The following is a 24,745-nucleotide window of genomic DNA, read 5'->3' as shown; positions in this document are numbered from 1 at the left end:
GTTCTGTTCTGTGCTTACAACCCAACCAGCCGGATTTCAGTATGTTGTGTGACAACCATCACAGATGACTCCAGGTTCACTCTGCTGTGGCTACGAACCACAAGACAGGAAAGACAGTATCAGTGACGTAAACTGCTAATGAGCCTTTGAAAGATGACGAAGAAGCAAGCCAGTCCTCCCCTTCTCCCCCTAATCACTCTGGATCTACTCTTGCCCTGGCGCACAAGCTCTCCCTCTCCTAAAAGTCTAACTCGTGCCATTACAAGTCAGCAGCATTCGTATCTGCTCAAGGATAGTGGGATGTGTTGCTCTCTTCATAAACACAGCTTCCTCCTTTCTCATTTGCCAGCAGCATGTCCGCAGCAAGTATCACTTTCTTTCGCAAGAATGGCTCTGGTAAAAGGTACACTAATGAGAGTTACACTCCATTGACGAGTTATTTCTGGCACAGACAGAGCTGGAAGGAAGTCAGCATTACACACACTCTTAGGCCTGGGAAGGTCTGAGAACCCTTTAAATACTTGGCTCAGACATGGCCCTTTTTCTTTTATCTAGGAGATTTTTGCTTTCCTGTTAATTAAACTTCTGTTTTGTCTTCCTCATGCCCTTTTGCCAGCATCTAGTCTCTTCATGAAGACACTAGTTCAATAACCATCATTTATGGTGTCAAGCTTAGGTTACTCCTGTTTGTTTGCCAAGTGCAGCTGTAACCGTCTGCCCAATTTCACATGTTGCTGTGAGCCAGAGATACTGTCCCTTGCTACACAAATGTGCTGTTGAGGCCTCACAGTGTCCCTTCCATGAGCTGCCCTTAGAAGATGGCCTGCTTTGTTGTCTTCCCACTTCTCTAAAAAAACGGTCTCGTTTACAGTGGATAACTGATTTGGATTGCAGTGGAGCCTGCAATTCAAGTGAAATGTTACTTCTGGTTAGCACCTTGTATGGATATTCTCACTTTGGAATAAAGGTATGTTAATCAGAAATAAATTCTAAAGCAGATCAAATTATTTTGAAGCAGAAGTTTCCAGGCTAGGAGTCAATTAAAGTCCCTGTGTATAAAACCCCTGAATGTGTGAAATCTTGAGAGGCAGGATTCCTGAGTGTCTGAGGGTACACATCAACTCATTGGACAAGCTCAACTGAAAGGCTGAAGTCAAGTCCTTTTTGCCACCTCGTGGCACAAAACTACTCTCACATCATGTTGCAGCAGAGTGATCCCACAGATACCCCTTTTGTTCTTCCCTTCCCTGCCACTGCAGCCCTCATGGTTTCTGGGCTGTGAGAGCCATGAGGTGAACAACCATGGTGAGAGAATAACAGGGAAGCATTTTCATATGTTCTGTCTTTGGGGTAGTCCATGCAATCTGCACTGGAAGTCCTTTTTTGACAGTGCCTGCAGTAGAGATCTCACAGGTTTTCCATAATAATCCTGGTCATAGGAAGGATCTCACCGTTTGGGAGGGACAGGCCTTATTGTCATGTCTTGATTCCCAGCTTAATGCCTTCCCAGAAATGCAAGATGCTGACTGTTAGTGGATGCTGTAATTCCTTTTGTACTAACTAAAGGTTAATGTAGCCACTTTATTGCCTGCTGTGTGCAGGCTTTGATCTGTCTGAAGAATACTCAGTGCCTACCCTAAAGGTCACCCATGAGGTACGCAGTTCAGAGGGGAGGCTAAAGAAACAAACCTCTTCAACCTCCTTGTTGACTTGCTTTGAATAACGTCAAGCCCAAACCCATCAATTGAGAGCCAGAGTGGTGCATCATTCAATACTACTTTGTCACTGGCCAAGCTCTTAGCCATAGCTGTCTCATCTAGAAAATAATGGGGTTTGGGCCATCTGATAATCTCAACCAGAACAATTTACAGGTTTTTGCATGAAATAATTTTTCAGCAATTATTTAAAAACTTTATTTCATAAGAGAAACGTAAGGCTCCTGTGTTTTGCATTTGTTTTTAACTTGGACAGCTTTGAAGTAGCTTTTTAGGATTACTTTACACTCAAATCCTTTATGGAGGGCTAAATGACTGAAAATTCTCCTTTTGAGAATTTCAAACAAGTTCCCATTACTTTCTATATGCTATCCCTATCAACCCTATCAAGTGCTTTTTCAAAGTTTATAGAGTTCCCAATAGAGCCTCCACTCAGAGGGGAACTCCTTGGGGATCTTCAAGTTAGTCATGCGATAAATTCAAGACCATCTTTCTCAAAACCAGATTATTCAATCCTAAATTAGATGTCTGCTAATTCCATTCTCTAACAATATTCTTGCCAGGAATCTGGCAGTATAGAAACATCATGTTCCAGACTCTGCCTCATCTCTCCAGCTCTTACACGTGGAAATATCTAATTTCTACAATGATTGAAATGAAAGATCTTATACTACAAGGGGAGGAATATCTTCCTCTTCCCAGATTCTACCTAAAATTCATTCATTTTGGTATAGACTACTGCCCGCTTTGATGAAGGATTAGAACACTCTATTTATAGTAGGTGCTTAAAGACCGGGCTTCCTGAACCCGTGGAAAACAAATGCGCCAGATTTTATTCTTTTGTTCTTTTAATAAACTGTCCGTGAGATTCTTCCCCTCCCCTCCTTTCCTGCTGGTTTACTTGCATTCTTATATGTTCAGTGTTTTTCTCTTCTGTCTTTGTTCCAGTTTATCAGCAATTTACACACAGTTGTTTCCCAGACTCCATGATTTCAACAGCAAAAATAACACTGACCTTATGAGCCCATGAGCAATCTTGTTGGTGGTAATTTAGCAGAAAGTTACAGTAATGAACAAGAACGCTGCTCTTAAATGTTAGATCATTAAATGTGTTTTATGAGTGTTTATTCTTTAATGCACTTCCTGTGCACCAGGGCAATAGCCATATTCCAGGGAAGAAATAAGTTTTTAATTGACAAAAGTGGTCAATTTGTGAATCTCTTCTGGTTTAAAGATACATTTTCAGGTGTTATTTAATCAAAGCAAGCAAGGAGGATGTTTCTAGCTAGAAAGACAATAGCGCTAACAACAGAAAGACCTTTCCAAAGGTACGTTAACTCTTTGGAAACTGTAAGCTGGGCTTTTCCTGGGGGAGGGAGATGAGGAGGGAGGGAGGGAAAGGTGACTGAAAACTTACATTTTACTCCTCAGACCTGGGGCTGCCTGGGGACTGCTTTGGTCCCAGGCATGCCTGGGAGCAGACAAAACATATTGTCAACAATAAACTTCCTCAGTTTTCAGCCACTTCCCCTCACCCAGCCTTCAGAATGGCAGGAAGCCAATAGCAGATGACACAAAGCCAACTGTATGAGGTTTATAATTTGGTTCTCCTGCTCTATAGGTGATTGTACCTGTGGCTTTGGCAGAGTCCATGGGAAAGGCAAGGAATCTAAACGCAGACCAGAATTTTCCATCCGTATCAAAATCCTCCACTTTGTTTACATATAGACCTGTTTCTAAATTGATAAGAATACTTGTAAAGATTTAAGAAGAATTAGGAAAAGAGCTCTTTGTCTGTAACCAGTGTAAAGGAGAAAAAAAATCCCCAAAACCCACTAACGTTAATTGTTATTAGCAAGAGGTTGTTGTGCAAAGAGTGACTTCAAAACAGAGAATTTTCGAGCCTTAAAGCTCCTTTGTCTTGATGTATAAACCAAAGCAGGACAGAAAGGAAGCTTACCATCTTCCTTCTCTTAGCTGAGCATTAAGTAGCATGAAGCCAGTGTTTTATCTTTCCCCTATATTTTAGACCTGTCTCCTCTCTTACAGCTTTTATTATGATGATTACTCTTCACTGCCTGTCTCTTACACTTGAGATATTGTGAATCAGGTATGTTCCAATATAATCTCTTTATATCTCCATATGGAGCAAGGGAATCTGTACTTGAGGTGATGTAATGTGAAGATCTATTTCAGTGATCTATTTCGTTGTACATTTCAGTACTTTATTTTGTGGAAACTGGAAAAGGACATTGAAGAAGGTCATTTTAAAGGGTGTTGCAGTATCGAGAAAGCAAGCTTAGAGCATCAATATCATGTGGCTTTGCAGGACATGTCTGGATCCACGTCCACCTAAATCCCTTGATAGGTGTTAATAACCAGCAGCGTGACCCTGTGGGTGATCTGAGACAGTTATTGCATTAGGGACAAGAGTTATCCGTTTATTTAGTTGCTCTGGGGAACACTGTGTGACCCATTTCAAGAAATGACAGCAGAAGAGTGTCTGGAAATATGATTTGCATGACAGCAGCAGAGTTTGTAAGAAGCTGGGAGTTTAAAAGGGAGTATATGTACATACTACTAACTTAGGAAGGAAAGGCTGCCTACAGTCCTGCCTGCTGGCTCTGATACGTGATGCTGTTCAGCCTTCGCTCCTATCTCGGGTCACAGTGGAAAGACTTTGTTTGTTTGTTTAAATCTTTTCTTGGGGCTTTCCCAATTTTAGCCTGAACTCTAGATATTTGGCTCTTGAGTTCATTCTCCAGGGTGCTTCTGAGCAATGCCAGGGTGCTATTGCAGGGTTTTACAGGAACTCTTGGGAACAGTCTTGCAGCACAGAGTGTGTGGACCAGTATTATCAATCCCCAATTTTAGCTCTGAGATGGTATCTGTGCAACAGAGAAGCACACAAGAACTGCTTTTGTACAGACATTCTGTGCGGTCCTGACTTTTGTGTCCAACTTTCTGGACCACCCTGACTGAGGGCAATAGAGATGAAAAACATGCACACCTCAGAACTGTTTTGTAGGAATTTTCCCTGTTTTAAAGATCTTTGGTTCAATGAAATACTTCTTTTCCTCTAAACCTGTTATTACAGCCTGGGTTCATACCAAAAGGTTCAGCTATTTCCCAAAATAATTACTTGGTCCAGGAAATGCAGAACTGGGAAGAAGTTTAAATGCAGAGGCTTGAATAAGTCAAAACCAGAGCTGGGATCTGGATTCAAGCATCATGCTTAACAGATATTTGCAATGACCGAGGTGGAACATTCAGACTTAAATCCAAGCTCTCTAATGTGCTTTGTCTGGGATATGGAAGGCATCTTCCTTTATTAGGTTACTTTCCTGCTCAACATTAACATTTCATGCTTTGAAGGTTTATTGTGTTGGCTAGAGTTATACCTTTATATACGCATAGTCCCTATGGAATAGCCTGATCTCCTTTCATCGTTATTAGTAATTCTAGGCTTGTCATTTCCTATTCACGCAGTCTGGACCTCACTGTGTTGTTGCAGGATGGTTGATACGGTGCACAGGAAATGTACTGTTTTTTCAGGTCTGGACTGTTCATGAGTATTCTTTTCAGGGGCTTCAGTTTTATTGCCCTGAAGTCCATTTCCTACATGTAGTACAATTTACTAAATTACAAACAAACAAGGCACCAATAGAGAAGTCAGTGAAAGTTCACACTAAGAATAGAAGCTTGAAGAGAAAAGTTCAGTTATGTGACCTTCTTCAGGAGCTGGATACAAAATAGACCTGCTGTTTTTCCCTTTAATTTGCAGCCCAGGCAGAAAAGAACTTGAACAGTTCCCAGAGAAGCCCAGGCCCTTCTGTTTGTTTCTACAAATCCTCCAGAAATGCTTTATCTGTTAGCTGACATCCTGAGTATACTGATATGAAAATGAACTTACTTGGTCTCCCGATTTCCCTCCTCTATTGTCAGCTGATTTTTACATTGATCGCCCATTCTGCAATGTTTAAAGCTCTGCCAGCCATGAAGGAAACAAAATGTTACTGATACATACCTTTACAATTGGCCATTAAAGCAAAGTAGGATGATCAGATGAAAAATACCACGTAAGTATCAGTCACTGCTTATTATTGCCCTTCAGAAATATGTTTGGGAAAGAAAAATAATTCCTAAGAACAGGATTTAGGCCCTTGGTCATGAACAGGGACGTGTACATGGCAAATACTCACACAACGTACTAGCTATCCAGATTTTTAAAAAGTTCCTTCCAAATGACAGGGCTTTTTTTTTTTTTCTCCTTCGCATTCACCATTGTTTGCTTTATAATATATTATCATCCCTACTTTTAGCTTGTCTTGAAAATTCCCCTGAAGACTGAAGGATGTTCCCAACTGCTGTGCAAAGGAGCTGGCTGGCTCTTGAGGAACGTGTCTGCCCTGGTGCACTTGCTGTACAGAGCATCACTGCTGCTTTTTGGGTTAAAAAGCATGGATTAGAGCGAAAGAATTACATATGTCAAAATAACTTGATGAAACCAGACTATCCCTGGACTCTTTCTGTTTGAAGTTAAATATTAGACACTCTATTCCCAACATTCTTTTTATTTTTAGCCTAAAAGGCTTAATATTTAACTCAAAATGCCTAACAACTGCAAATGCTAAGTGCTGAACGGCATTACATCCTCCAGAAGATACATAAAGCAGTACTGAAAATTGATGTGATATATTTAGACATGTGTAGCGATCCCTGGACTTCGTGCTTCCTTTGAATGAGAAAACCAGTTACCACATTGTGAATTTCAGTGGTGTTTTGAAACAGAAGGCACAGCCAACCGTTCAGTGGGAACAACTGGTTTAAACACTTGGTAGCTGCAGAAGGAAATACCCTTTATTTAGATGCACTTTTGTTTTAACCCAGATCCAGGTCTTAATTTGTTCAATCCTTTGCCTGACATGGACTTTGGATTTGGGATGAAGTTCCAATTATCTTGGGCCTCAAATGCATGTTAAAGACAAGATTATCTTTTCTTACTGGTTCTTGTTGAGAGCAACTAAAATGGACACGCACATGTCTGTGAAAAACATTGCCATTTTATAACTTCCATTTCTAAGCCTTCTTGTTGAATGGTATAATTACAAAAAGCTCCTGAAGATGTTCTCCTTTTAGATGCGTTATTTCTGAGGCTGAGGATTTGGTTCAGAAGTGGCAAGTATCACAGAATCACAGGGTGTCAAGGATTGGAAGGGACCTGGAAAGCTCATCCAGTCCAATCCCCACACCGGAGCAGGAACATCCAGATGAGGTTACACAGGAAGGTGCCCAGGTGGGTTTGAATGTCTCCAGAGGAGACTCCACAACCCCCCTGGGCAGCCTGTTCCAGTACCCGGGAATGGCCACATCCCTGCTCCTTTCACCCTTGGGGACACTTCGGGGTCAGCCACCAGCGCACAGGGCGCCCGGCCCAAGCAGCCCTGCGACAACTCAAGGGGACCGGCCCTATTGCTGCCGCCCACACCCCCGTGTCCCGGCCGCCAGAGCGGGGACCCTTTCTGTCCCCGGGGGTGTCCGCGCCCGCCAAAACCCCGCTGAGGGGAAAGGGGCGTGGCCCGGCGGGGCGGCCCCGGGAGTGAAGTTCGCTGAGGTGCGCGCGTGCCCAACGGTCCGCGCGTGCCCAACGGTCCGCGCGTGCCCAACCGCCTGCGCGCTTCGCTTTGCCTCGTCCCGTCCCGCACGGCGCCATGGCGGACGGCCTGGAGTCGCTGGAGTCGTGCTTGGAGCGGCACGTCCCGCCCGAGGACCTCGCCGAGGTGAAGCGGATTCTCTACGGGGGCGAGGCAAGGTGCGCTGCCAGGGGCGGCTCGCCTCCCGCACCCCGCGCGGGGTGTCGCCTCCTGTCCTGTCCCATCTCCCTCCTCCGCCTCGGTCTCCGCGGGGATAGCCAGGCCGGGAGTGAGGGGGAAGGAGCCGGTTTGAGAGCGGGTGTGCAGGACATGGGGCTGGGCTGAAAGGAAAAAGAAGGGTAGGTCCTGTGGTGAGATAACGGGGGTAGTTTGGAGGTTTGGGAAACAGGGCGGTAGGGACATCGTGTGAGAAGGTGGCTGACTGGAATGAAAGACATGAGGAATCTTTCTGAGTTGGGGCTGGGGAGGTCGTGGCTTTGGGGTGAAGGAGCTGGAAAAGTGGGGATCTAACATGAGGAAAACTACTTTGGAGTGGAAGTGTTTATAATCTGTGGGTGGCAGACGAAGGTTTGTACATATGTGATTCTTGGTTTCTGTAGCATGATAATAGTGTCTGGAAATCACCATTATATAGTAGGACATTGGGAATTTGCAACTGTGGAGGAGAGCAGTGAGATTTGCACTTGTCCTGGCTACTGTCTGACCGTTCCCTTGTCTGATGGTTGCCCATGGGGACATGTAAGCTTGGGCATCTCTGCAGGGGTAGACAGTATTTGTGATCCTTTTGATCCGCTGCATTCAGAGCCATAAAGAAGAACATCTCATCTTGAAATATCTTTGTTTCCTGTTAAATCCAGAAAACTTAATTTGCCAGCAGCTGCTCTGTCAGCAGCTCAGGAAAGAGATTTTGAGCTACAGGGCTATGGATTTGAAGCTGCTCCAGAGCAATTGAGAAGGCCACGTATTGTTCGAGTAGGACTGATACAAAATAAAATTCCACTTCCCACGGACACAGCTGTGGCCGTCCAGGTATACTAGCTGGGATCTGGGCCGTTTGTATGTAACTTGTCTTCTACTGGATTGAGAAATCACATGCTTCAGTTGTTGATGTTAGAAACTCCATCATGAAATGTCTGATGATTGTCTGGCAATATGGAACCCATCACTATCATAATACAGCATACTGTGAGACATTTGAATGATACATTTAGTTTTGTTGTTTATCAGAATTATCTTTTGTGTTGTATTTACCTAGTGAATTGTCCAACCTGTTTGCAGTTTTTTCAAAGCTAAATGTTTCATCACTGATTTTGTACATGAAAAGCCTTTGCCTCTAAAAGGAAACAGAAAATCATTTACCTGAAATCAAAAGAGATGGCAGCCCATGGAAACCACAGGTGCAGTTCTTGCTTTAATTGAGAAATGTCCCAATACTGGAAGATTCACTAAACACAGATTGATAAGACTGTGTTTGTTATTCTTTTTACAGCAGTAAATCAAATCATACTAAAAAGTGAATGTCATCTCCTAATGTGTTGGACTCCAAAGCACTGAGGTGACATACATAGAAATAGCCTCCTAAAAGTAGCTTTTAAAAAGCGAAAGGAAATACCATATTTATAAAATCTCCTGGAGCGGTAGTTTTGTACAGTGACAGGACAGAACAATTCTGAGGTAATTTGTTTTGGAAAGATTACCTGTCACAAATGCAAGTAATTAAATCAGTAAATGGATGTTTTGTAGCATCTGTTAAAAAGACTACCAGTTATATTAATGATTTTACTTTATAAGTAACTAGTTAACTATTTCTGTAAATCAATGTACAGTTGTTTTGTAGGTCACTGTTGACTTTTCTTGCCTCTTTCTTTTTTTCTTTTTTTTTTTTTTTTGACACCTGAAGGTATCAATGCAAAGTGCTACTACCTGTGCTTATCCTTAAGTAGAATACTCCAGAAGAAGTACTTTGAAACAATATTTTTTGACTAGTTAATAAATATTTTGATGTTTTTTCTTGGTAATAATCTATTTAGCTCTTTGGACAGCAGGATTCAGTAAATAGTTTGGAATTAATAACTCCTAGAGAGTGTCCAAGATCCACATGTGTGAGCAGGATTCAGAGATAACCAAGGAAGTGGGCTATCCTTACCTCATATTTTAAAATTCTGAGTACTTGACTTTGAATTCACATTTACTTAAAATTGTTTGTAGGTTGTTTGCAATGAGCAGCAAAATTATAATTTTTGCTGATTCTGTTAAGATTTTTAGCTATTTGCAAGTCAGTCAGCAATAAGTTGCCATATATTTATATGTTGTAACCATGGAGTTAGAATTCCATTGGATTGCTTTCTTTATTTTCAGCATGTTAATGCTTTTAAAAAAAATCTATATCTAACTCTTTCTGTTATCAGTGCTCAGGAATGATAACTTCTGGAGTTATTCCCCCTGAAAGCAATGAGACTAACTACAGAACAAGATAATTCAATGTGAACAAAGCTTGTAAAATCAGACTATTAATGTACAAGTGAGTTAGAACACATGGCTTTTTTTATAATGTGATACTTCTCGCAATCAGGTGGCTGCACTTCACAGACGAATTGCAGAGATTGTGGAAGTAGCTGCAATATGTGGAGTCAACATAGTTTGTTTCCAGGAGGCTTGGAGTGAGTATTTTCTGTGATTCCTTCTAGGTTGTCAGAGGTCAAGTTCCTTCTATTTTAACATGTATCCTCTGCTAGAAATATGTCTTGCAAGTAAACAGCAAGATAGAACATTTGACTTTACTGATTTGCTTTCTAAAGGAAAAAACGAATAGTCTTAGTTAGTAGAACTGTATGGACAATGTATGTGAAGTCTGTTCTATTGAAGATTGGTATATGCTGCGACAGTGATATTTGTTAGGTGTGCTGCTTCTTCCTGTCATTCTTGGTCATCCTTTCCTCATTTATTTTTCTTCTAAAACTTCAGGGTTTTTCTAGACAGATATTCAAATTACAAAAAATCTAATTTTATTTAAAATGGAGTCTTCAAGGCTTAATAGAGGCAAACCCCAAAATGAACCCTTGAGTTGTGAAAACAGGTACACAGAAAGTGTACACTAGTGGTTGGGGTGTATTTTCACTTCTTGTAAGACTTCTCTAAGTGCATTCTTTCTCTTCTACTTTGTTCTGTGGGGGCCCAAGACTCCTTGCCCTTGCTAAAAATATTTTAAAATAGCTTTTGCCTTTTAACAAGGAAAGCAGTTGAAACATTCTTAAATGTTTAATATTTTATCTGTATTCATGCAAACAGTGTGTATTTCTTGAGTGACATTAACATTCCTGTAAATTTTGTCCTGCGTTGGTGTTTTCCAGCCATGCCCTTTGCTTTTTGTACAAGAGAGAAGCTTCCTTGGACTGAATTTGCCGAGTCAGCAGAGGATGGGCCAACAACAAAATTCTGTCAAGAGGTAAAAAAACCCAAAATGAAACAGCAACAAAAAAACAACAACCAACCAAACAAAAGGCACAAAAAACCCCTACATCCAGCCTCCAACCACAGCTCATAACTGCAACTGATTAGCATGAGTTTCTTCTTTATGTACTTCTCTTGTACCACTGAGAAAACCAAAATAATTAAAAATAAATTTTCACCTTGCTTGACAAATACTATGAGAGTGAGTGAAGCAGAAATAGACAACAACTGTGCTCAATATTTATTTATTTTTTAAACTACTTTGCATTTATAGACTGACTCGTACCATGGAAGGCATACAAAACTACCTGTTTAACTATTCCTGAATTAGATGAAAGCTTTCTTTAATCCTTCTTTATGAACAAAAGTTGAAAATCATTATTGTAGGCTTGTGTGTAATAGAAGAATTGTGTTCATTTGTACAGCTGGCAAAGAAATACAATATGGTGGTGATATCTCCAATTCTGGAGCGAGATGAAATACATGGGGGAACTCTGTGGAATTCTGCAGTGGTGATTTCTAATTCCGGAGCTGTCCTTGGCAAAAGTAGGAAAAATCACATTCCAAGAATTGGAGATTTCAATGAGGTAAGATGCAGTATTGTGATTGTCAGGCTAGTCTCACCTTGCAGCTCTTGTTTGTGTCTGCCTGTATTCTGTTAGGGGTCATATTTTTGGAAAATGTAATGTATTTCTAGAAAATGTGGTTCACTAAGTGTCAAATTAGTTTTTCTCAGGTGAAATTACAGTCAATTAATAGGAATAGAGAGTGATGACTCTAAAAGGACAAATAAAATCGAATCTTTGTCATATACTCTTCCTTGGTCTGATGGAAACTACAAAAGTATTGAGGATCTTTAAACAAAGTTCTTTAAGTCACAGCTTTGTTATGTCACTTGTCCGCAATTGGCCTAGATAGTTTTTGCATGTGTGCATGTTGAAGTTATTTTAATTTGGAGCACAATTGTTTTATGGTTCAAGTGTGAGCATTGTTTATGGTCTTGATCTCTGTTTCTCTGTGAGGTTGTCTTGGAAATGACAGTTCTTTTGCTTATGTTTCTTTGAGCAGGATCCCTTAATTCATTATGCTTCTGACTGAATAAATAGCTGGTTTGCAGCATCTTCTGTTTACTAATCACATTACTTCCACTGAAGCTCCCAGCACTTTTTAGTCCATCCTCCAGAATCAGCTTCAGAAACTGGACTGATAATAAAGGCAACATCAGAAGAAAACTGATAGATCTCAAATATTTTTATCCATCCACAGAATAATCACAAGCAGAAAGATCAGGATTAAAAATTAACCAAAATCTAAAAATACATTCTCTTACCTAACTAAATCTCTCCTTGTCAGCTAAAGTGAGTAATTAACAGATGCATTTCTTCTAAGCACTGGGACTGCTATATACCTGCAAATGCTTTTGTTCCCTGTCCTAATGCTCCGGTCACTAAACTGAGGCTTCAGAATCCAAACTGCTTTTTCATTAATTTTAGAAGGTTTGTTTGTTTGTTTGTTTTCTATTGAAACTTCGTGTTGAAAGACCTCTGGAAATGTTGACCTCGTCTCCCAGACCTGATCAGACTGGTTTGTGTTTCTTCAGAGGAGGCTGTTAATAGGTTTTTACACAATGTATTTCTGGCACAGGCCTGTCAGTCACCAGTTTTGACTTCTATCTTTAACAATTATTTTGACATATAATATTATTTTATCGGATCTGTATTTTAGCTAGCAAAACAGTAACTAACAAACCCATATAAAATATTAAGCATTAATAAAAACAAACTTGGGTTACTTTCCACATTCTTAATTTGTTCCTTGTGTAATCAAACAAAAAATAAATTCCTGTTGCTTGTGCTAAAATATGATGTCTTTCAGTTTTCCAGACAGTGTTTTGTGCAGCATCAACAGACTCCAAGAAACTTTTTGTTTGCCGCTATGAAACTGTAATGAAAGACATCTCAAAAAAGAAAATCTTTTTAGTTTTCTGTGTGAAGTATAAACAGAGTTTCATTAAGAGTTTTGCATAGTTCCTGAAAGGAGTTAGTTCTTATAACCCTAAATGCCAGAACTACCACAAAACAATCTATTTATATCCTGCAGGTATGCTGTAATGATTTGGCATTTCTTGTATCTGCCGCATGAAAGAAGCGAGTAGTGTTTATGCAAAACAGCACTGTCTTTTTAGCTAGTTTTGTTAGCAAAGCATTAAGTCCATTCTTGTGAGCTGGGCAATTCTGGTGGAGCAGCACAACTACAGGGAAGAACTATGCTCGTCTCTGTTACCTTAATGTTGTTTTCTTTATCAACAAAGTAAACCTCTGAGGAACCATTGAATTTGAAATTATTTTTTGTGGATTGTTTCTGTAGAGCAGAATAGAGAAAGGAGCCTTGTTAAAATCAGCCTTGTTGAATTGGTGAGAACTAAATGAAAAGGGTAAAGAGATTGGTCTGTAACTTATTCAGTCTTGTGTGGGAGGGCCTATAAATAAACAAAAATCAATCCTTCTTGAGACATCACATTTTGTTGCTGCGGAGATGATTGTGACCTCTGGTGAGGAATAAAGAAATAAGAACTGATGAATTCCCTGAAGCAACAGCATTCTTGTTTTTTTCCTCCTATTGTAATGAAACTGAGAATAGAATAAAAAATGGAAATATATTCAATCAGTGGGATTGTTTTCAAAAAGGATTGTGTGAGTGCCCACCACGTGGTGTGCTCTTTGCAGACATGAAAGGAGATAAAATCAGTGCCCAAGGGACAGTGCAATTTCATGACATCTGATAATGAATAAGAAACATGAGATGTCACATTTGCTGGGCATAGTGAACCTCTAGTTCTCTTGGTTACAGAAGAAGATCCCCCTGTATCTATCATGCCATTCTCCTACACTGACGTGAGGCCCTAGTTTGTTCCGCAGCTGTAATTGTGCTTGCTTTGGGCCTGGTGTGGTTCTGCTTCCTTCCAAACCAATGGCACTGGACAGATAGGTTCAATAAAAAAGGAGTTGCTTTACAATACGCCTTTCTTATATAAGAGACATGCCCCATTGGGTCAGGCTGGTGGATTATGTACCTTGCTTTTCTGTCTCTGAGAGCATCACAAAAAGGTTCTGTTGGGAATAAGTCTGGCCACTGCAACTTTGGGACTCCCTTGGTATCCACGGTCATTGTATTAGGGATGCTGGGTGGCATGTTCCTGTCTATTTTGTTTCTTATCTGTGGTTCTTTTATCAATGACTTTGTCTAATCCCTTCTGAACCTGGTGATAATACCTGCTTTCACAAAAAAACAAATTTCAGAAGAGCACTGCCTGTTGCATGAAAAGATTACTCTGGTTGAAAGCAAGTACAGGTGATTTCAGTGTGTAGCCACTACTGCTGCTGTTTTGGGATGTGTATGTTCATCTGATGCACTTTTGTGATTTTTGTAAATCCTGTTCATAGTATCACCCTCACCCTTCTGTCCGCAGATTGAAGAGCCTTTTTAGTTTCTCCTCACAAGGGTGCTCCTCCATCCCCTTCATAATTTCAGTTGCCTTTGCTTATTCCATCTCTAGTATATCCTGAGATGCAGACACTAGAGTTGCCCAGAGTACTCAAGCCATGGACACATAGAATTTGTATAAACCAGCAAAAGGATGTTTTCTGTAACGTTTCAGTACCCTTCCTGTTGATGTCTGAGATTTTCTTGGGTTTTTCACTACCACTAAGCACCGAGCAGGCAGCTGTCAGTGACTCCACACATATGCTTTTCTTGTATCTGGGAAGAACCATTTCTGTACATTTCCTTTACAGTATCTCTGTAAATGTTTGTCTCTTGATAGCAGTTAACAATGCCCTATCTTTCTCTTCACTAGTGTCTTTTACAGGAACCAGTGCATTTTGAATTGTTTAGAAATGTTTGATATGATAAAAGTTCAGAGCATATGGTAAATGGGGTCTTCTAAGCTAACAGCTGGCTCCAGTTTCTTTAAGGAGTGTTCTCTAGATTTATTCTATGATTTTCGTGGTGGTACTTTCAAGACTTCTGTTTGTTTAGAGCAATAAGTATAAAGGAAATGTAAATAACCAGTCATAGCTCTACACTGATATTTCTGTATAGCATTCATAAAATTAGTGCATGTCCTTATGTTAGAGGTGAATGTAAAGGAGTTCCATGTTCTTTAAACACTGTTCATCATATCTTTAATCTGAAACAAAGCATCATGATGACTTAGGAAAATTTGCTTATGTAGTGGAAGTACTGAGAGAGTTGCCTAAAGTTTGGCCATTTGTGGGTCTCTGTTAAGCTGTTGACATTTCTAACATTAATAGAAGTGTTTATGTCAAAGTCAGACAGTGCTTAGGTGCAGTATGAGTGAAGGGAAACAGGAAGAGGCTTGAATTTGATTTCAGTAGCCTAGGAGAGCCACTTTTTGCTGTATACCCATTACAGTGCACCTGTGTACTAAATGAAAGATGGTGTCCTTGCTCATGGTCTAATGACTTGAGGCTGGTAGTCAGAATAGGGAAGCGTCAAAGCAATGCTGGAGGGGTTTCTTGTTGCTTTTTTTAAGAAGTCAGCATTTGTGGTTTTTTGTTTGTAGTCTACTTACTATATGGAAGGAAATACAGGACACCCAGTGTTTCAGACGCAGTTTGGAGCAGTTGCTGTGAATATCTGCTATGGGCGCCATCACCCTCTGAACTGGCTCATGTTTAGTATGAATGGAGCAGAGATCATCTTTAACCCTTCAGCCACTATTGGAACTCTCAGGTAATACAAACTGATTGAGGCCGTTGCATGCTTTCTGAGTTAGCTGAGCCTCTGAGCTCATCCCTGGGGCTTTGGAGGCACTGTGCTGAGGTTTTGGAACCAGAGGTATCACCTCCTTGTTTTGCTTTCGTGAAGGAATCTACATTCTTCTCCCTCTGGAGGTTTGGGCTACCAGTCACCAGTCTGCTCATAGTCACTAATTCATGGCATCCAGCTGGTGTTCTGAAAACTAATGACAGTTTATTTAGATTATCTATGTAATATCTTTCCTTTATGATAGGCCCTAGTAATTTACATTCAGGCTTAGTTTGACAGCTTGCATCATCCACCTTGGAGCCACTAAGTATGGTGTCAAATTACAGTTTTCAGACCCAAGTTGAGAAACACTTTTCTCAGATTTTTTTGTAATTGTTGGCAATTTTGTGATTATCAGGCATCTTGAACCAGACCAAACCAGTGTAAACTGTTTCCCTTGAGATTAATCTTCTGCAAATTGACATTAATTGCACACTACTGACTTGATTTCCTAGAAGAAAAAAGAAAACCATCTCAGGGAGCTAAGAAAATACACTTATTAGCTAGCCCAAATGATAAATTTGTGGATTAGATCTTGAATATTCTTTACCTCTACATTATCAGTATCAGTCACATTTCAATATAATAACCTTTGAATGTGCCATGCTTCCAAAAGAGTGTCTGACACAGGCTGTGTATTGCTTGGGGTACTATGATGTGATACAAAATAACTGCATTTCTTTGAGGCTGGTGAGGGGGGTTTCTTTAGGTAGAAACCTTGTAAAAATGGTTTCAGTGGTTCTTTAATTCTTCTTGACAAAATTGCCAGGCCATCCTTTCATTTTCACGGTATTCTGTTCTTTGCTGTACTACTCAATATTTTCAAATTCCAAATTAGAGTATTTGTAAATTGAGGTGTGGGATTCCAGAATGTGTCTACACATAATAGAACACCTGTGCTTTTTCTTTTTCTTTAAGTAATTTAGTATTGCATAATGTTTACATACATATGACTGAGGAAGGGATAGTAGTTTATGCTTAATTATAAATATTAATACTTTTAACCCTTTTCAGCCTAAGTGGTTAGCTTTGTGCAGTGCAGGGAGGAAAGTCTGGCTTTGCAGAGTTCTTTGGGGAAAAAACCATTTCCTTTGTGAGTGAAAAAAGGCATATTTTGGGCTGGCTGAGCTGTCTTTGAGTTTTCAGCTCCAAAGATATGTTTTAGGAAGCTAACAGGAGCATATTTCATTGTTACTGATGGTATTGTAATGTAAGTATAATATCCAGTAACAAACAAATGAAAGAAGATGTACTGATCTCTTATAATACTAAAAATTCTTTCTCATTTCTCTCTCCCTTCAGCTGGGCTTGTGTGCATGGGCTAATTGCAAAATACTTCCGTTTTTTATTGTTTAAACCTACAGGAAAATAATTTTCCAGTATCTGTTTTGTAAACAATGTGCTAACTGGGTATACAAGATAACAGAATAGTTAGAAATGTAAAAGGAATATATTTTTCAGCATTTTCCATTTCTTCAGGATTAACTCAATCCCCACACTTTACCTGTTTAGTGTGAATTTGGAGTGTTTCTGTCTCTGTAACAAGGTCCAAGAATATTCATCCAATTTTTCCTGCTGGCAAGCTAGAAAATTCTGAGGACACCGAGCATTCATAATAGGGTAGAAAAAGTAAAAAACAGATTAGAGGCATAAAATTTTCACACCCACAGCCAGTTCATATGTAGAGAACTATGTATTTACAAACCTGGAGAGCAGAACTGCGGGTTATATGCAGTATTCTGTGATTTACACTGCCCTTAGTAGTTTTTGGTATAAAAGATAATTTACGTTGAGTAATGTTGAAGAATATGCTTTGAAAAGAGTTGAATGAATACAAAATGCTTTTGAGGCATTTATGCCACTACTAGAATAATATTTGCAATGTTTGTCCACTTATAGCCCATTAGCAGGAAAGCAAACAGAAATTACCCTGTTGTCATACAGCACTTCATTGGTACTCCGGGTGCTTCAGGCTCTCCTAATTATTGGCTTTCACTTGATTGTTTTTAAGCATATAATTTTTATTGCTGGAAGAGGACTCTTGAGGCCCATGCGAAAACTGTCTCTGGGGTTGCTTGTTGGCTATAGCCTTTTATTTTTTTTTTCCTGTCTCTCTTCTGTGAAATTATAATTTGCTGGCACTTTTCAATAAAATCCCTTTTTCTTAGAAGAGCTGGCTGCCAGACTCAAAGCAATTGAGAAAAGAGGCAATAAACCAAGTCCTTTCAATCAGTCCAGTGACCATCTCTTTAGATTCTTGAGTCTGACTGGGAGATTAATGAGTCAAATGCTTGCAACCTTGTCTTAGTACTCAGAATCTGGCAGGTATATGCTATCACAAGAGTGTATAAATTGTATCACCTTTGTTTTGGAGCTCTGAGCACTTCCAGACCTCTTATTATCTAGCCCGATCCCTGTGTTCCAAGCTATTTAATAGAAAGAAGACTATTTCCATTTTAAACATCAATCAGAATTGAAATCACCTTTGGAAAAGAGGTAGAAGCTTGTAAAAGAAAAGGAATTTTTTATTCCTTATTTCTCAGTTCTTGTTTTCATGTAAATTGAGTGACTGGTTTAATAGGTAATTACTGGGAAGTTATTGGGATGCTTTTGTTAAACATGCTTGCTTTTTCATCACACTGCCACAGGAAAAAGACTTAGTGGAAAGTGCTATAGAAACTCTGGTTGAAATAACAGAAGTAGGAAATTTTGGTGGAAATGGATTTTCTTCTCCTTTTCTGTTTTTATTATTCCTTTTTTTTTTTTTTTTTTTTTTTTTTTTTTTTCCCCATTCACTGCCACAAAAGGCTCTTCTGGACCATTTTGGGAAAAAAAGAAGGCAACTTATATGAATCTCTTACAGCTTTGCTGCAGAATAATGTTTGGTAAATTGAAAGTTAATGGAATGTAAAAGCACATGTATAAGTCCTTTGTGTGATTCAGAGAGTAAAGCATTTGACAAAGCCATATTTACCAGGTTATCAGATAGAATTGTTTATACCTATATTTGAGCAGAAAATAATTACAGTGCTTGGCTGTATCTGTGGTGGAATTTTGATTGTAAGAGCAAGATCTAGCAGCTAACTTTGGCTTCTTTGGCAGAAAACGTACAGCTCAAGGCAGTTATAATCTAACTTTAGCTCTTGAAGTAGCCAAGTAGTGAATACCTGCTGCCTCTTGTGTATTGCAGCGAGTCACTGTGGCCAATTGAAGCAAGAAATGCTGCCATTGCTAATCACTGCTTTACGTGTCCCATCAACAGGGTAGGAACGGTATGTATTTTCACTTTATTATTTTATTTCATAATTTAGGTATTGTAGCATGAGTTAATTCAAGGTAATGAGCTGAGTAGCACTAGAACGCATAGAATCCTCTGCTGTGTCATTACTATATTAGTGTTTATAATACGATTTGAAGATGGACAGTGATAAAGAGGTTGAGAGCTGCCTTGTTGCTGGCAACCTACCTTTTGGTTGCAGCTGCTTCCTGCTCTTCAATTGCTCTCTTTGTAACAGGCATTCACCCTTTTGTTAATTCTCCCCATTTCTATGGAGTAATCAGTATTCTTTTCACCAAAATGGCTGAAAATGAAATCTGTCCTCAACCAACACAACTGGTTGCTGTTGTACAGATACTACCTCTTTCTGGACACTCTAATTCTATAATGAAAATTAATATTGCACACAATAAGTCATTCTTGCCTTTAGATTAGTCCAAATACACTATATGTGTGTTCTTTTATAAGGTTCCCTGCAAACATCCAGACTTGTTCTTGCCATTATGCGAATACATTTGCCTTCTTTTGTGATCCGCAAGGATGCATGTGGTTAAATGTCTCCTCTTTTGCCTGTTCTTTAGACTTGTGAAACTGATATGAGACGTGTTCCCCAAAGTTTATGAACAACATGCAGTGATACAAAAAGACTCTGTTTTCTAGCCTATCCATCATAGAAACTAGACCACTCTGATGACTTCATTTAGACAAACATTGCTGATAGTAAGCCAGAAAAAAATCTTAAGAGATTTATATAAACTTCCATTCTAAATATGGTAGACTAGCAAGGATTTCTTGACTGAAATGGAATGATACTGCCACCTACAGATTCCTTTTATTTCACAGGAATACTACAAAAATGCCTTTACTTCTGGAGATGGTAAAAAAGGTATGTTCAGAAATCACCATCAGTGGTTGCTAATAATTGTTAACTAGGAAGTCTGAAGAAACTATAGCTCTCCTGCAAATGTCTGTCCCATGGTAGCTGTTTGAGCTAGTGACTGCCTTACTTAAGCCTACTGTTTTCTAAACTGGAGGGAAACAGCACTTTCTATTAAAGGTGCTGGTGCCATGATATGTGGTCACCAGAAGTTCATACATAAGGTTTCTATATACTTCCAGAGATCTAAGATTTGTAGTTTTAATATTATGAACAGTAATAGCCCTAGCCTGAATCTTCAGCCAAGCCATCTTTCCCTGTTTCACAAATTTGGTGGAAGTTAAAGACGAGAATGCTCAAAGAAGAGCATGAGATTTGCTTGTATGTACTTATGTGTTGAAACACTGCAGTCTGTTCTGTGACAACCATGACTGCTTCTGGAGTGGGTGGGCCTGAGCCTTTTTTTAGCTAGTTTTGGAGCTAAATGTTTGTAGCAGCTGCATCAAAAAGGTCAGTGGTGTCCACTGCTTAGTAGTAAAACAGATGTGGCCGATTTTTGGCACAACTCTGAATTGTGCAATATAAAGTAACATTTTTTCCATGCCTCAAATCCCAGCGTTTTCACCTCTGACCTTGTATTGAAAACTGAATGGGTGCATCTCTGTCAAGTGTTTTGGAAATGTATGAGTTGACATTTATAATTCATTTAAATACTAAATAAAAACAATGAAAGCAAAGCCTTTAGTTCAGAGACTTTATAATGGGAAAGCGTAATCGTGCATTAGTTAAAAGGCAATGCAGTGAGCTTTTTCCTGTTAATTCAATATATGTGAAGGCTCTACTGTGCATGAAAATAAGTAGAGGTCAAAGCTGCAGTTACCTTAGGATCATGCTATGACTCTTCAGGATCATACCTTGCTTAAAGCATAGTGACTGAGCAACCACAAGAAATTGAGCCAGGTTTTATGGGACACTGCATTTTAAGTTGTATACTTGTTTGCAGATGGCATTACATACTTTTTAAATATTTCTTTAAGCACATCATGACTTGGGCCATTTTTATGGCTCAAGTTATGTAGCTGCACCAGATGGCAGCAGGACCCCAGGGCTCTCTCGTACCCAGGATGGACTTCTGGTGGTAGAGATGGATCTAAATCTTTGCAGGCAAGTCAGTGACAAATGGAATTTTAAGGTAAGCCTGCTTATAAAGAAACGTTTCATAACGTTTCATAACGATTCATAAAGATTCATAACTTTCATAAAGTTTCATAACGATCATACAATCTTACAATAGTTAAAAGGCAGCCTTAGTTAAAAGGCAGCCTTTAGTTTGGTTTGGTTTTTTTTTTTTTGTTTGTTTGTTTTGTTTTGTTTTGTTTTTAACAGTCCAAAGCTTAAATTGTTGAACTAATTTAACAGGATGTTCTGAAGGCCAAAGGCATAAATGGATTGAGAAAAAGAACAGCCAAATTCAGGGAAACTAGGCCAGTAGCTTTTAATTTAAAGCCTTAGCCTTTGGTCTTGAAGCGCGGATTGCCAGGAGCCCTGAGGGCTGCTGGGGGAACTGTGTGGTTTCCTTGTGCAAGGTACACAGACATTTGCCACTGAGCCAAGGTGGGCCTTTAATCTGACAGAGTATGGTAGTTCTTTATATTCTTATAGGTCTTACTTGTCAGTTTTGGTGATAGTTAGTTAAAACCAAAAACCACAAGAATCTTTAAGCTTCTGAGAACTTTGTGTGTGCAAACTTCTTGCAGTCTTAACTCCCTGAATTTGTGGACGTGTTGAAGCCACACAGAAAAAAAACTCTGAAGCATCCTAACACACTTTTGAATTAATCTAAATCAGATTAAGATGACTGCAAGCCTCTCCACATGGCTTTAGCAAACTTACTTATTCCTATTTTTTTGCACTGTGAGATAAAGCTAATTTTGATCATTTGTCCTGAGGGTATGATTTGATTTAATTTGTCCAGCAGCAGCTCTGGTTTAGGAAATTGCCACCTCAGCACTGCAGTTTGTTAACCCTTCAGTTGTGCCAGTACAAACAGTGTGGGGTGCTATGTTGTGTACTGGTTTAGTGGAGTGACCATTTTTTTTTTTTTTAAACAAACAAACCACAGTCTAGTTTCTTCTTTTAATCTGATCAAGTTGACAGTAGGCCCCACAAATATTCTGTTGGAACAACAACGAAGGCAAGCAAAAGGAGATACCAGTGATACTCTAGTATTTAAAAATATGTAATTATTTGCAAGAAGTGTCAATTTTTGCACATAATGTGTCTGCAAGCAGAAATTTATTTATAGAGCTGGTTAATTTGAAACCCACTTGTGCTTTACAGCATAGTGCAATATATAATGTATTTTGATGTGTAAAAATAATTTTTTTTGTGGATTTTAAATGCTGAATAAACTTTTAAATTAAATTATAGTAATTTCTTAGATAGAGCTGAATTTCTTTGATAATGCTGCCAATCCATATATAGGGATTAAGATAAAAAGTAATTTCAGGTTGTCTTCTGGACAGAATTGCATTTGTTATTTTACAGATGTGTATGGTAGGTATATGGTGGTTGACATAGTGGAATTAAATTGTGCTGAGGTATTCCCATTTTTTTTTAAATCGGGCAGGCATTTAGTTTTGCTTTGACATGGGAATCTGAAGCCCTTATTGCAGAGTAGAGATTTAGCGTGTCAGGAAGCACATGGAGCATTGCTTATAACAGCTTAGTAGGTGTATTCGAACAAAAGGAATTGTATTGATTAGGAAAAACAAACAATAAAAGCGAAGCACTGACCTTTAGCTGCTTTGTATAGAATTGCTTATTTTTTGTTGTCATCAAGTCTTGCGCTTTCAGCACCTAAGTTTTATGTTGATGGTGTGGATTGCTATTCTTGGTCTTTCAGCACATAAGGCACAGCTGTGGCTTTTCTTTATGTGACAGGGGATATCTATTTCCTTTTCCTCTCATTTGTAGCCAAGACAGAGGTAGGTGATAGGGAAATGAGGAAATATGAAGTCATCGTTTATTCACTGCAGAAAACCCTTGATCGCAAGTAGTAACCTATTTAATCTGCTCTGGTATCTGCACTTTGTATTCAATGATGCCTGAAAGGGACATTAAGTAGAATGTCTTTGCTAAACTTACAGCAGCAAAATAGTTAAACTAATTGTCCTCATTACACTCTGGCAAGAAGGAAGTACTTTGCCCCTCTCAGAGCCGATGTTGTGGACTCTGCACTTCAGAAGAGGACAGTGGACTATATAAAGTGCTATATTTCAGCCTCCTAGCTTACTGTATCACCCAAAGCAATGATAATATTTCATATTATTAATGGTTAAAGTAAGAGCAACCCAAATACTGTCAGTGGCACAAATGTGAACTTATTGCTGGCAGCAGAGTTCATCAGTTGCCAAGGATATAATATGAAGACATAATTACAAATAAACTCCTTTGCCTTCATTGACATCACTTACTTTCTTACACATCAATATTCTCTTTTAAGTAAGTCTACCTTTCATGTTCAACTTTGAGCTATCTGGGATAACCAAAATAGCCTTAAGTAACTAGTCAGCAGATGAGACTGTCAATGGAGGAGAGCTGCAAAGCAGGAAGGTGTTCATTTTAAAGTTTTACTTTTTAGAGTAGAAGTATAGTTTTAAGTAGCACAATGCGATTTCTTCTATAAAAGTATTTTAGTTTGTGCCAAGGCACGAGATGTCTGGCATTTTGGAGTGAATTATGATTTTACTGTTTGGGGCAATTAAATAATATGTAATCATTAAAAAAACGGTGGATATAATTATTTTCTACTGAAGTGCTTTTATAGCTCAGTAAAAGAACTGAAGCTTTGATTTTTCTTTTCCAGATGACTGGTAGATATGAAATGTATGCAGAGAAGCTCACTGAAGCAGTCCAGCCTTATTTTATACCCAATATAATCAGAGAGTAAAAGAGAACATCTAATTACAATCAAACGTTACATAACAATTTAAAGGTACTGTTGGGTTATAGCTTTACTGTGGATTACAAGATGTTACTTTAATGTTGTCTTTCTAATTCCCTCTAAGCAACTTTTAAATAATAGGATTCAAAACTGTCAAGTAAAATAATTGAAAAATGGTGGCTTTTTATTTTTGTCATTTACACTAATGAGTCCAAACTTTTGTTCCTTACTAGAAATATAACCAATAGGAATACGTTGATATAAAATGATTATGAAATTTATTCAATACTGTATACTGCGATATAGCTTGATGGAGATGATGAGTTCAGACGACATAAAGATTTTTACGTAAGCTTTGCATTGTGTGTCTATTTACTTCTGATTTCCAGTTTTTACCCTCTATCCAAATGCATAATTTAGGGAGAAAGGAGGCATAAATCGTTTATGTCTGTTTTTTTAAATTATGAAGTATTTGATGCACTTCTGCTAGAGCTGGGTAATGTCCTGGCCATGTGCTGGTTGTCTGAAGATCCACGCATACTGTAGAGCAAGACCAATGTGGTTCTTTCTATTTCCCTTTACGGTATCTATTACAAACACAGTTGGACCAATGTCTTTGGGCTCCTTCAAGGTGCAAAAGTAGTGCTATAGATGGATGCTTGTAATATCTTCAGAAGCTCAGTGCTGTGTTGTGAGGCAAAAATAGAAACATTAGCTAAAGTATAGGCAAGGCTGGTGCAGGTGCATACTTTTCATCATGAACAGAAAGCCACAGAGATGCTATTAGGGTTCAGGATGTGTAATGAAAACTACTTCCCTGGCACGGCACTCCAGCAGGATGCTCAGTGGTTGCAGAGTGCACAAAACTGCTGTTGATTATGGATAACACACAGTACATTTGCTATTCTCAGCTACTAGTGTATATTGAAATTTTGATTTGTATGATTCAGGTGATGCAGTAGGTGTTCAGGAAGTGCAGAATGAATACAATGTACA

The 24,745-nt window shown here is 39.0% G+C and overlaps 1 protein-coding gene across 1 annotated transcript; it reads left to right on the top strand.

The window, feature by feature from the left end:
• The first annotated feature begins 7,384 nt into the window (after positions 1-7,384).
• UPB1 (beta-ureidopropionase 1) lies at positions 7,385-24,105 on the top strand. Its single transcript, XM_082066383.1, has 10 exons — positions 7,385-7,527; positions 8,227-8,398; positions 9,942-10,029; positions 10,720-10,814; positions 11,245-11,406; positions 15,405-15,574; positions 18,840-18,921; positions 19,770-19,812; positions 20,841-20,995; positions 23,672-24,105. Exons 1-10 carry the CDS (start codon positions 7,427-7,429, stop codon positions 23,753-23,755), a joined length of 1,152 nt encoding a protein of 383 aa, XP_081922509.1. The 5' UTR covers positions 7,385-7,426; the 3' UTR covers positions 23,756-24,105.
• The last annotated feature ends 640 nt before the right edge of the window (positions 24,106-24,745 follow it).

This window comes from Streptopelia decaocto (genome assembly GCF_964273445.1).
Source record: "Streptopelia decaocto genome assembly, chromosome: 15".
NCBI lineage: Eukaryota > Metazoa > Chordata > Aves > Columbiformes > Columbidae > Streptopelia > Streptopelia decaocto.
The sequence above is the reverse complement of the archived record's forward strand: the minus strand, read 5'-3'. Positions and strand labels throughout refer to the sequence as shown.

Coding starts and splice junctions, on each gene's coding strand:
- UPB1 (XM_082066383.1), top strand. CDS start 7,427: ATGGCGGACGGCCTGGAGTCGCTGGAGTCGTGCTTGGAGCGGCACGTC. Junction 8,399..9,941: donor ACACAGCTGTGGCCGTCCAG/GTATACTAGCTG, acceptor TCTCGCAATCAG/GTGGCTGCACTTCACAGACG. Junction 10,815..11,244: donor CAACAAAATTCTGTCAAGAG/GTAAAAAAACCC, acceptor TCATTTGTACAG/CTGGCAAAGAAATACAATAT.